This window comes from Eumetopias jubatus, unplaced genomic scaffold (assembly GCF_037043125.1).
Source record: "Eumetopias jubatus isolate StellerSeaLion01/CBP00866 unplaced genomic scaffold, mEumJub1_p1.0 scaffold_17, whole genome shotgun sequence".
NCBI classification, from domain to species: domain Eukaryota; kingdom Metazoa; phylum Chordata; class Mammalia; order Carnivora; family Otariidae; genus Eumetopias; species Eumetopias jubatus.
In genome coordinates this window covers 50799421-50811426 of record NW_028274823.1, presented here as the reverse complement: position 1 = coordinate 50811426, position 12006 = coordinate 50799421, and the positions used below count along the sequence as shown (strand labels likewise).

Here is a 12006-nt window from a genome sequence, read left to right as displayed (position 1 = left end):
TGCTCCTAAGGGGACCGTGCAAAATCTGAAGGGATTTTTGATCAAAACTGGAGTTGGGGGGTGCTACTGGCCTCTAGTGGTTAGTCCCCACAGGGAAGTAGTGGGACCAGAGTAGTAGTGTTGAGATTGAGAAACCCTGCTCCAAAGTGATGCCTACAGCAAAGTGAAGATTCCAGAAAGCTGTGGAGTGCGTTCTCTTAGTACTGAGCGTAAGTGTTAGACGTGTCTTAGGAGTTAGGCACTGGGGGGTGTGGGTTTTTCTTTTCATGGAAGCATTCCCGCTACTATCTCGTGTGGTTCTTGAACATTTTGAAATGTGGCGCCTGCAGCTGCGGAATTGCATCTTAAATGTGACTTCATGTTTATAAGTTGTCCACATATGGCTTGGGTACCCATTGGCAGTGCCGTATCTTGGAAAAATCTCAGCAGGCTCAAGAAAAGGTTGAGTGGTTCATTAACTAGTGCATTATGTGTGTTTTTAGAACGACACAGTAACTATCCGGACCAGGAAGTTCATGACTAACCGACTACTTCAGCGGAAACAGATGGTAAGAAAGGGCACATCAAAGTTTCATTGTTGGTCGTTTCAAAAAACTCATTTTGTAATAATAAGCACTAACAGCTGTTACTTCTTTTTAGGTCATTGATGTTCTTCACCCTGGAAAGGCAACGGTACCTAAGACAGAAATTCGGGAAAAACTAGCCAAAATGTACAAGACCACACCAGATGTCATATTTGTGTTTGGATTCAGAACCCATTTTGGTGGTGGCAAGACAACCGGCTTTGGCATGATTTATGATTCTTTGGATTATGCAAAGAAAAATGAACCCAAACACAGACTTGCAAGAGTAGGTGTTCTCATTGTTCAACAGCTGCTGAAGACTGTTTTTCAATAGCATTGTGTTGTGGGTGCAGTGGAATGAGCAAGAGCAAGCAGTCTGGGGAAGGACAGCCCTCAGACTTAAGGAACTGAAGTGGTTAAGAGAGAAGGTTGTTTGATAAATATATAGATAGAGTACAGGGCTTCAGTAATGGGGTCTGCAGCTTTTGAGGAGGTGACCTTTGAGCTGGGTCTAGAAGGACAAGTAATGTAGTACTTGTGGAGATAGGAGCTGGAAATAGGGGGATGGGTTTGGAAGGGTTGGCACCCCTTGAGATTCTCAGTTCTAAAAGTCTGAGTTTGATCATTTCCTGAGTGACAAGCACTACAGTGAACTACGGCAAGGAGTTGAGCAGGTGCCCTTAGATTGTAGATCATAAACTGCAGATTATTATTTTGAAGTACTACTTATGATTTTCTCTAACTCTTTTTCACTGCCATCAGATAAGTCTTCCAGGAGAACACCGTGAGAGGGAAATCATGGTGGTGTGGTAGACAGATGCTGCACTCTTTAGTTGGGTGGTCTGAGAGGCCTTGTTGAGGAGGTGACCTTTAAGCTGAGATCTGTGTGAAGATTTGGGAGCAGTCTGGGCAGCAGGAACGGCAAGTGCAAAAATGGGCAGAGAAGATGAGTTGGTTGGAGTGTTGAGAGCACATCTGAGTACTGTGCCGCTGATTTGTACATACTGTGTCTCAATTGGATTACCTTTCCTGTTTTAAAACGTACAAACAAGTATTGTTAAATGTACTTGAAACAATTTTGATTTGGGAAGCTGCATTTCTTGAGCTACCTGACTTGGTTATGGTCCCTCCCATATTAGTTAATGCTGAGTTGATGTTTGCAAGTCACTTAAAAAGTACTCCTTTTTTCTTTAGCATGGCCTGTATGAGAAGAAAAAGACGTCAAGAAAACAGCGAAAGGAACGTAAGAACAGAATGAAGAAAGTCAGGGGGACTGCAAAAGCCAACGTTGGTGCTGGCAAAAAGGTATTGTTCATCAAGGAGAATACAGAAATGTCAATTGCAGGTCTTTAGTTTCTAGAAAGGAGGGATTTGTTTTTTAATAATCTTTTTTTAATGTTTTTTCTTTTCCCACTTCTTCTGGATTACAGAAGGTAACGTGTTTTGAGACGCTACATGATGTAGTATAACACCTCACTAGAGTAGCTTTGCCCACTCTATCAGCTCACAGATCAGCACAACACAGGGGCCACATCGGTTCAGTGATCCTAGTGGGCACCTTGGAAGCCCTGTCAGGAAAAGTGTTCATTTTACTGCAAATTGGTTTGGACTGTTAAAGGGGAAGATTAAACTTATTTGTTTAAAACAGATAACTTGTTTAAGAAGCAGTTGAATCAATGTGGCCCATGTTTCCCTGGCATGCTGGAGAGGCAGTGGGGATCTCACTTGCTTTCCTCTCCAGTTAGCCAAGATTTAAGTGATTTTAATGATAAGCAGCTTTTTACCAGCTTTGCTAGCTAACTGTAAATAATAGTTGAATGAAATTAAGGTGTTGGGTTGTTAAATTAACAAATAATCAAGTGTTCTGTGAACTTTTTTTTTTTTTGCCTTTTCCCCTCTACTTTCTTGGATTTCTTGTTCATCAGAAATGAAGTGTCTAGCAGGTACTGAGATTGTGAGCACGGTGTGGGGATGCATCACCTTCACTGAATTTGCTTTGATGCTTTGCATGTTGGCTTTTGGACAACAAGAGTTTTATGTAGTATGATCTCTTATAATTTAAATGCTTTGTTTTAAAATGGCGTATTATGAGGAAGGGAGAGAAACTTTTAATCACGTTTATTTTGGAAATTCAAAAATGCATGTTACGTTGAGAAGTGACCTGGTGGAGGAAGGTGGGTACTCTACTAAGTAGGCATCTTTTAACTTGTACTTGGAAATGCTGTGTCCCAGAGTTACATACCTGGAAACGGCTTTAGTTAACACAGGGCTTGGGAAGGGGCCTCATTTTGTCATCAACAGTCTTTCCCTTGGGGACCTGGGTACTGGTTGATACCTTTGGCAGCTCTGGTAATAAACTGGTCTAGGAAATCTGGCAAAGCCTCTGTCCAGGAAGTGTTCAGTCAAAGCTGCCTTTTATTGTTACATTGCTTTTTATTGATCTCTAATTTTTCATCTGATGTCCATTTTTCTTTCAATTGAAACAATTCCAAGGTAATTATGTATTCACACCAAAGCCTCTGATAAATACGCTTTTTCCATAAGTTTTTGGTCAGAATGGTCTACAACCCCATGTTAAATACATTTTTGCACATTTGAGCAGCCTAAATCAGCATGTAAGGTGAGCCTAGAGGGGTTGGGGGTTAGTAGGGTTTTGAAACACTGGTAGTCACTGCCCCTGTGTGCTTTCTCTAATAATGACTCCTGCCAGGCAGTAAATCTGGTATGCCTGCCCAGGCCTCCAATCACATTGTCTTTCCAGCCACGGAATTCTAGTAACGGATGAACTGCCAGAGGAACTACTTGCTGCTTAGAACTGCTCCCTCTTTGTGAGGCTTATACCTATCAACAGAAGTTGCCGAGGTTGCAAAAAAGATTCAGTCAGTGGACTGATGTAGAACCAAGGATGTTTAACCCATTCTTGTCTTCATTCGGTCTTTGGGCCCCATGTGTTTGTGCTCGTTAGTCTTCGCTGGTGACGTGTGGAGGGGCTCCCTGTGGGGACCTGAGCCATCACTACTCCTGCTTCAGGTTGCACTGGTGCATTTCACTAGCATAGCTCTGGAAAACTGGCTGGGAAATGAATGCGTAAATGAGCCCATGTATTCTTTGGCTCAAAATAGCCAGGCTTACTAATGTTACTTTTAACTGTTCTTGTTTGGGTGTTGGAATTGGTATTTGCTCTTACCTTTTGGGTACAGTAGAGTTGTTTTAAATTAAGGAATAAATAGTTTCTTGTTTAAAGAGCATTTGAAGCATTTTCATTTCAGTCCAGTTCTGCCTTTTTAAACTAATTTGCGCTACTTTTGGTGGCTGTGAACAGTAGCTTTTAAAGCATTGAGCTGAGACAGGTTTTAAAAGACTTGCGTGATCATTTAGAACTCTCTTTTTGAGGTTAGACTCTAGTGTGGGATGATTCCCGGGTCTTTTGATGGTGCTTGTGTGCCCAGCATGATGTTGCTGAGCAGAGGAGGAGGGCTGAGGGTCAGGTATGTGTACTTCATGTATGCGTAGGCAGTGGTAGCCTGGATTGGCACTGCTGTTGGTGTGATGATCTCCTCATTGTAAAACCATCATGCCACTTTGTTTACATAAGAACCACTCTAATCACATGAGGTATTCTCCAAATTGGGAAGAATAAAAATGAGTGTGTCTGAAGAGCGCTTTGTATACAATTAAAAAAAAAAAAACAGTTATTTCTAAGGTATCTGATTGCATGCATGTAAATGCAGATTATTTTGGAGTTTGAAAAGGAACTATTAATGAAGTATTTCTTTTCCTTCTTCCCTGCTTTCTCCCTTCCCTGCCACTGATTCAGTGAGCTGGAGATTGGACAACAGGTATAATTCAAGCTTTTCATGTGGATCATTAGGCTTTACTGATAACAGTAATTCGGAAGTCTAGAGCATGTGAAAAAGTTTTGTTTTTTGTGTTTTTGCATGTGAAGTAGTTTTAGAAGTTGATTTACAAATCCTTTTAAGAATCGTAGCTTTTTAAATACTGGTAGTGACATGGTTTTGTTTTTAAAACAGTAATATTTAATTCTTTGTTTCATTTCTAATGTGAATGTTTGCAAGTTTTATTTCTTGATGTTCTCATTGTGTTATGATCACAAACTTAACATTTTATGTCACTAATACTTGTTTTGCATGAATGTCATTAATTTTGGAGTTTGCTGAAGATTTTAAATTTTAACTTTTAGAAGAGTTTTAAAGGTGGTTCACTAACTAAATTTTTCCTTTTCTTTGTTTCACAGAAGGAGTAAAGATGCTGCAGTGGCTTTATCTGTGGTGGTTGTGCAGATTTTTCATGAGAGGATCAATAAACTAAGAATGTTAATATGTCTGGTTGTTTGAAATGTATTTAAAGTTTCCTGGGAGCGTTATGAAATCACTCTGCTGTTAGAGCAGATTTAGGTTGCTGCCCAAGTTCACATGTTCCAGTACGCTTTTAGTGAAAACTTGGTATGATTGTTGTTCCTTTTAGTAGCACAAAGATGTGGGTGTAGGGTACCAGCAACATGAGAGCATATAGTGCCAGTCTGGTGTGCTCGTATTGCCATCAGTCTAGTTGGTCAGTATCTGAAAGACACACTTGAAATCTGAATTCCTTTTGGTCTTCCTAGAACCTGACATTGTTCTTATTACTGAAAAATTATTTGCTGGCCTCAGAAAATTACTAGATCACATATTCATTATAGGATCTGCCAAAATCATCTGTGCATTGTAGGTTTGTGCTTATGGGATGAGTGAATGGTGTATTATGAGTGGGGAGTTTGAAAGAAGTTAGTATAATGAATATTTGGATGTAGTGTGTAATTGCTTGGTATATCTACATGCTTTTGGTGAAACATGGAGGGTTATGTAGTGTCACTTTTTCTTTGCTGGATGCCAGTTCTGAGTTTGTTTTTTTCAGGCATCAGGGTTGTGGACCTGAGCTGTGGGTTATTGGTCAACTCTCTGGCTTTGAGAGATTTTTTTTTTAAAGATTTTATTTAGTTGAGAGAGAGAACAGGGGGAGTAGCAGAGGGAGAGGGAGAAGCAGGCTCTCTGCGGAGCAGGGAACCTGATGCTCAGCTCAGGTTGTGCTTATGGACCCTGGGATCATGACCTGAGCCAAAGGCAGATGCTTAACCGACTGAGCCCCCCAGGTGCCCTGGTTTTGAGAGATTTGAGGAGCAGTTGTTTTAGGGTTACTGTGAGGGTTGGGGTGCCTTTTGAGAGGGTAGAAAGTGTAGGAGTTGGAGAGCTTGCGTATTTGGGAATGGGGTGAAGAGGCATTAATGGCTTAAGGGGTTTGGATTCCATTTTCCCCCAGAGTTGGTGTAGGATACATGGATCCATCTGGGAGTCAAGCTTATAAATATGATTAGGAACCATGTAAGTGGATGGAAAGCACCAGAGAAACCTCAGGAAGTTGTGAAGGAGTGAAAAACCTGCTTGGTTGGGTAGACGGGATTCAGGAAGAAACAAAAATTGTGATAGCAGAAGGCATGAGAGGATGGTGGAAGGAATGGTTGCATGTTTTGGAGAATGTGGTGAGAGGCCTTGACTGAAGAAGGACGTGCAGACCAGAGAGCAGGGATGTGAGGGCTGGACCTGCTGGCTGAGACCTGCTGATGGTGGGTGTAGTTGCTTCACTTGGAGCTAAGCTCAGGCTGTGCTTTTGGGTTTGTGGAACCCATGGCCCTGTGGTTTCCCTTGATAGGGCCAGGACATAAGCCTGGCTGTACTGGCAGGAGAGAGTGGAGGAGTAGGGGATTCAGGACTGCTGGTGTCAGTTTTCACCAAAATGGCTAACAGATAATGTAGAGTGGGGGATTTGTCAACTAGGCAGTGCAGAGGTCATTCGTGCCTGGTGGCAAACGTTGCAGAAAGAGATGGGGTTCCTGTGGCAGCGAGGGTGAGGCAGCAGAGGACTGGTGAGCAGCGTGCAGGGGCAAGGAGCTGAAGAGAAGGGAGAGGTGACACCTGGGCTGGCTCAGGATAGGGCACCAGGTGAATTGGAGCTGGGGGAGGGGTTGGAAAGTTCAGGAGCAGAGCTAACAGAAGCAAAATTAAGGGTAGGAGGTGGTTTTGAGAGTGGGGTACTAAGGACTGATGTGAAGATAGAGGGCACAGCTGTGGCGAGCCTGAGTGGAGGTAAAGGTTGATAGCAGTCACAAGATGAAGAAGCTTTTCTGTTCGGATGTGCTCAGGGAGGGCAGAGTTGGCAGTCATTCAGCCAGTGTAGCCTCTTTGGGGGAAGGGAGTTATGTTTAACTCTGGCTGAGCTTGGTTTTCCAGGGGTGCTGCCTAGGCTGAGCTATTGGATCCAAGTCAACTAACTGGTAGTCTTGTCTGTAAGCGCTTGCACAGGTACAACATTTTTGAAACTGGATGATTTGTAAAGATCCAGATTTCCAGCCTCTTGAAATATCAGGCAGCAACAGCACCTCACCTTCCTGCATGATGGTAGTTGGCGAGGTTAGATGCTTGGGTGCCTGCTTTAAGATAGGTGTTGTGCAGTCTACCATGGCCTCCACCGTGGTGTTGGCTACAGCTAGCTTGCAACCTCTACCTGTACTCTGGTTTTGTGTCCCTTCTGCAGGATTCTTCATTTGGTCCAGCTGGGTGTCTGGGCAAGTCACTTGGTCAACTGATTGGAGTAGCATTTTTTTTTTTTTTTTTTTTAATTATTTGACAGCGAGAGAACAAGCAGGGGGAGTGGTAGGGAGAGGGACAAGCCGACTCCCCGCTGAGCAAGGAACTGGATGCAGGGCTCCATCCCAGGATCCCAGGATCATGACCTGAGCCAAGGCAGACGCTCAACCAACTGAGCCACCCAGGTGCCCCTGGGTTAGCTTTTTAAAGATTTATTTATTTTAGAGAGAGAGAGTGAGCACATGCTCAAGGGAGGGGGTCTCGGGGGAGAGGCAAAGGGAGGAGGAGAGCATCTCAAGCAGGCTCCCTGCTGAGCAGAGAGCCCAATGCAGGGCTCAATCTCATGACTGAGATCGTGACCTGAGCCGAAACCAAGAGTTGGATGCACACCTGACTGAGCCACCCAGGTGCCCATGGGTTAACGTCTTTAAATTGGGGTACCCAAGGGAACCTGCTCTTGCTGACAGGACTGAAGAGGCTATTTTGAGGCTCAAATGATGGAGCATCTGTGAGAACAGTTTGGAAACTAGTGCTAAGCAATGTGTGATAGGGAGGACTCGTAGGAACTCACTTTAAATTGTGGATGGTCTGTGCTGTTGAACTTGAGGATTCTTAGAGATCCAGCGTTGTTGGCCCTGACAGTAACCAGACCATGCTCCTCTGTCAACAGTTTTTGAAAGAGCCTTTGTAAAAATGCAAAGTTGACTTTACTAAGAGTCAACAGGTAGGGAGAGCACCTTCCTTTCCTTAATTTGGCACTGGTGGGAGGCTGTGGATTCGTGAGGAGAAGCAGGGATATTTGAAGAGTGGCAAAAAGAAGCTAGAGGTGCTTCTGAAGGGAATGGTTTTACAGTCTCCATGAATACTGGGGTGCTTCTTGGCCTCTTCCCTTACCACTGCACCCAAGTTGCATTTATAGCTAGCTGCATGTGCCCAAGCAGTTTTAGCAGTGCTCTGCTCTTCCTTTGTTCCTTGGCAAGTTATTTTGGGTTCTTAAAGACAGCATCTTAATAGGTCATACTCTTGGAGCCAAGGCAAGTACTGTTCTAAATTCTGTATAAACAGTTATCTCCTTTAGTTTGCACAACAACCCTAAGATCTCACCAGACCCACATAGAGTTTAGAGCAGTTGAGAACTTCTGCAAGTAGTGGGGCTGGGAGTAGGGCACAGTTGTCTGACTCCAGAGTCTTTATCCCTGTGCCTTTGTTCAATCAAATACTAATTGAGCAGCCGTTGTCTGCAGGGTATGTTAAGGTTAAAGGTGAGCAAGACTCAGGCGCCTGGGTGGCTCAGTTGGTTAAGTGACTGCTTTCGGCTCAGGTCATGATCCTGGAGTCCCGGGATCGAGTCCCATATCGGGCTCCCTGTTAGCAGGGAGTCTGCTTCTTCCTCTGACCCTCCCCCCTTTCATGCTCTTATCTCTCTCTCATTCTCTCTCTTTCTCAAATCTTTAAAAAAAAGGGGGGGCTAACCCAGAACTGAGGTTCCTTATGTACAAAAAAAAAGTGAGCAAGACTCACTCGTATACCCACTGTGTGCTCAACAAGGTGCCCCTTGCCGTGGGATAATTGAAGTGGGAGATGGCCAACTGAATTTCCTGTTGACTGAGCTGCTGTGCACCTTGGTCCCTGTGGGGGACTTGGAGAGATGAAAGATGAATGAACTATATCCCTTCCCTCAAAGCTCAGGGGGTTAAACAACTCACTGCGGTCTCATGGCCTGGTTCCTCACCGTGATTACGTGATAGGAATCCAGAGGCAAGAGAATCTGCAGGTTGAGTGGGTCTTGGAAGGCTTATGAGGGAATATCACTAGTGGACAATCTGATCCGGATGCACAGGAGCAGGGTTTTCTGATTTGGGGTGGTGAAAGCTAGAAAACGCAGGGAGGTGGGAACAAGTAGCACCTGTGGGGTGAAGTGAGCCCAGTCATTCTCCTGGGGTACAAGTGGGGCTGAGTTGGGGAGGGTGGGAACAGAGTGCTTGTAGGTGAGATGGACGATCTCTGGTGACTTTGGTGGCTTGCAGCAGTTTTGCACAATGTATTCTCGTACCAGAAACTCCATTTCAAAAGTAGACTTCAGTTTGGCTCTAAGGACACAAGTATGATGCTTGATTCATTTGTGCTGGCAAAGTAGAGGCTTTCCTGAGTTCTGGAACTCTGCAGTCAGTGTGGGTCCAGTGAGTGAACACACCTCCAGACTTTAATTTGTCCTGTATCCACTACCCCTTGAGCTTCTGGTAGGCCAGATGTTGTGGAAGTGACACCCCTCAGAATAACTGTCCACAGTCTGGTTGAGGGTTAGGGTACAAGTAAGGTCCTGAGGAAAATGAGACTAGAGAGGCCAGCAAGGGACCAGGTTACAGAGGATCTCGTATACCAGGCTAAGGGTTTTTCTTGTTCAATATTTTGGTTGAATAAAAACTACTGGATTGAGTGTCCTTGTCACATGCTGAATTCCTCTGCATGGGGGATACTTAAGCTGTTGGACTGTTCATCGTACATGCTAGAGCAGGGATTTGTGCCAGAGGCTAGGGGTTGAAGAGGTGGCATCCATGCTATCTAGCTTGATGGAAGAGGACATGATTAGAATCCGGAGACCTGGTTTCTGATCTTGCTCAGCCTCTAGCCACCTGGGGCTATGGATGGCAAGGGACTTTTCTGAGCCTCCATTTCCCTGTGTCTAGATGAGTGTGCTCTCTATCTCTCATTCTCTCTTCTCTCAAATAAATAAATCTTTAAAAAAAATGTTAAAAAAAAAAAGTACTGGATGAGTAGTTCCCAAACTTCGCATCTGGGGGCTTGTTAATACAAATGCCCAGACTTCCTGCTCCGATTTCCTGAGTGCTGGGTGGCACCCAGGCATCTTGAGGTTGTGACAACTTCCTAGGTGCTGCTCCTGGTGAACTATGTTGGGATATTTTGGACTCATGGGTCCCTGAGGTCCCTTCTGCCTCTGAGAATTGTTGAGTAGGAGAAATGGTCCCTGTCCACAAGAAGCTGGCAGATGTCAAATAAATAAATCTTAAAAAAAAAAAAGCTGGCAGATGAACAGTTAATATTACTATTGCTACTGCTAATAAAATAATGGCAGAAGAGCTGATATTTATTGTTTTTTATGTGCCAGCCTGTTGCATGAATTCTAGGTTTTCCCAGCTATTTGAAAGGAGAGTGATCCTGTGAAACCTTTCAGAACCTGAAAAGGTGTAAAGTGAAGAACTAAATTATCAGTTTATATGGGAAATTTTTGGAGTGTCCTCAGACCAGAAAATAACCTCTCAGGCTTAGGATGCATTTTAGAAAACATCCTGCTAATGGATGCCCAACGTACATTGAGATAAAGCACAGGTGCTACCAATACCATTCACAGCTATGGCATCTTGATGCTGAAATGCTGAGCGTATTTCGGGGCCAGGGGCTTGTGGTGCTTCTTGCTGCTCAGGGAGCGCTGCAAAACAAACCAAATGCTATTTTCACTTTTTTTCCTGCAAAAGTGAAAATCCTCTTTGGAGTTCTTTGGTTAGTAGAAACAGGTGCTAATGTAGGTTTTTTGAGGGGGGCGATACCTGTATCTCATTTGCCCTTTATAACTACTCTATGAGGGAGTTACTAATATCCACATTTTACAGATGAGACTGAGGCTCAAAGAGCTTAAGGAACTTGATCAAAGTTACATAGCTTTGACATTGTATGATAAGCTTGGGGACATTTGTGGAACATCTTAAAGAGCTTGAACCTTGATGGGTGCAGAGAGATTAGCAGAGGCAGTGGGTCTGAACAGGCTGTGTCCGCATCACCTGAGAACTTGTTAGAAATGCGAAGTCTTGGGCCCCACCCCAGAACTACTGAATCAGAAACTGAGTGGGTTCCCAGCAACCTGTGTTTTAACAAGTTCTCCAGGCCATTCTGATGCAGGTTGAAGTTTGAGAACCACTCACTGAGTTAGGGGAAGGGGAGAACATTCCAGAGGGGACGGCTGTGGAGACAAGGAAGGGTGGGTGCTATGGACTGCTCCAATCAGTGGCCTTTGCTTTGGTGGCATGAAGAGGTCTGATGAGCCACACAGACTCCCACGAGGGGGCACTGTGGGCACAGGCTTGGATGCTGCCTGCTTTGTTGTTCTGGCTGCTATCCTTGCGGAAGCATGAAAAAAGCCTGATGCCACATCAACTGGAGAGGTCACTCTTTCTTCTCAGAGAAGGTCTAATGGGGGTGGTAATCTTGTTTATAGGATTCGGCCCTCGTAGGGAAGCTGAACCTGCGGGGTTTTCTGCTGTTCACATGCGCATGGCGATGTCTACCCATCCGTGCTGCACTGTCTCTGCAGATCCAGTGCAAATAACATTCCGCCTTTGTAAGCTGCCCCAGCCAAGGGGCTTGCAATTTATTTGGGAGAAAGAGCACTCGAACCCTAGTGGTGCAATTCTGGTTCAGTGTTCTCCCTATAGTGTGATGCCTCTATCCAGTTCTTGAATAGTTTGGGTGGGGTGCCAGAGTGCTGGGTCATGAGACCTATCTTTGAACTGAGGAGACAGACTTGTCCTACTCAAGGAGCTTGGATTGCAGGGCAGCTGTAAGCCCTGCTGTAAGTCATCCATCTCCTGTATCCATTTAAGTAAGCCTTGCCAGGGACTTGGTGCAAGGCAGTAAGGTGGAACTTATCAAATTGAATTTTTAAAAAAGTATAGATCTCTAGACATTAAGGATTTGCTGTAGATTTCTATTCTGCATTTCTTGGAAGAAGGAAAGATTTACACCCTGTTCTCAGCTGCAGTGTGTATTCCGAACATACATCGCCTTGG

At 44.4% G+C, this 12006-nt stretch overlaps 1 protein-coding gene across 5 annotated transcripts in view; it reads left to right on the top strand.

Annotated features, from left to right (window-relative positions):
- RPS24 (ribosomal protein S24) overlaps positions 1-12006 on the top strand; it is a 45379-nt gene that overhangs the window by 579 nt on the left and 32794 nt on the right. Inside the window, exons 2-6 of one of the 5 annotated variants that reach the window (XR_015767094.1) lie at positions 483-548; positions 640-849; positions 1758-1868; positions 1994-4402; positions 4819-4901. Coding sequence is in view for 3 of the 5 variants with exons in the window: in XM_088019868.1 (XP_087875994.1) it covers positions 483-548; positions 640-849; positions 1758-1916 (435 nt within the window). In the remaining 2 variants the exon portion in view is untranslated. Of the gene's footprint in view, positions 1-482; positions 549-639; positions 850-1757; positions 4902-12006 lie in introns of those variants that run through there. The other 4 variants (XR_015767093.1, XM_088019870.1, XM_088019869.1 and 1 more) reach the window with 4 other exon arrangements.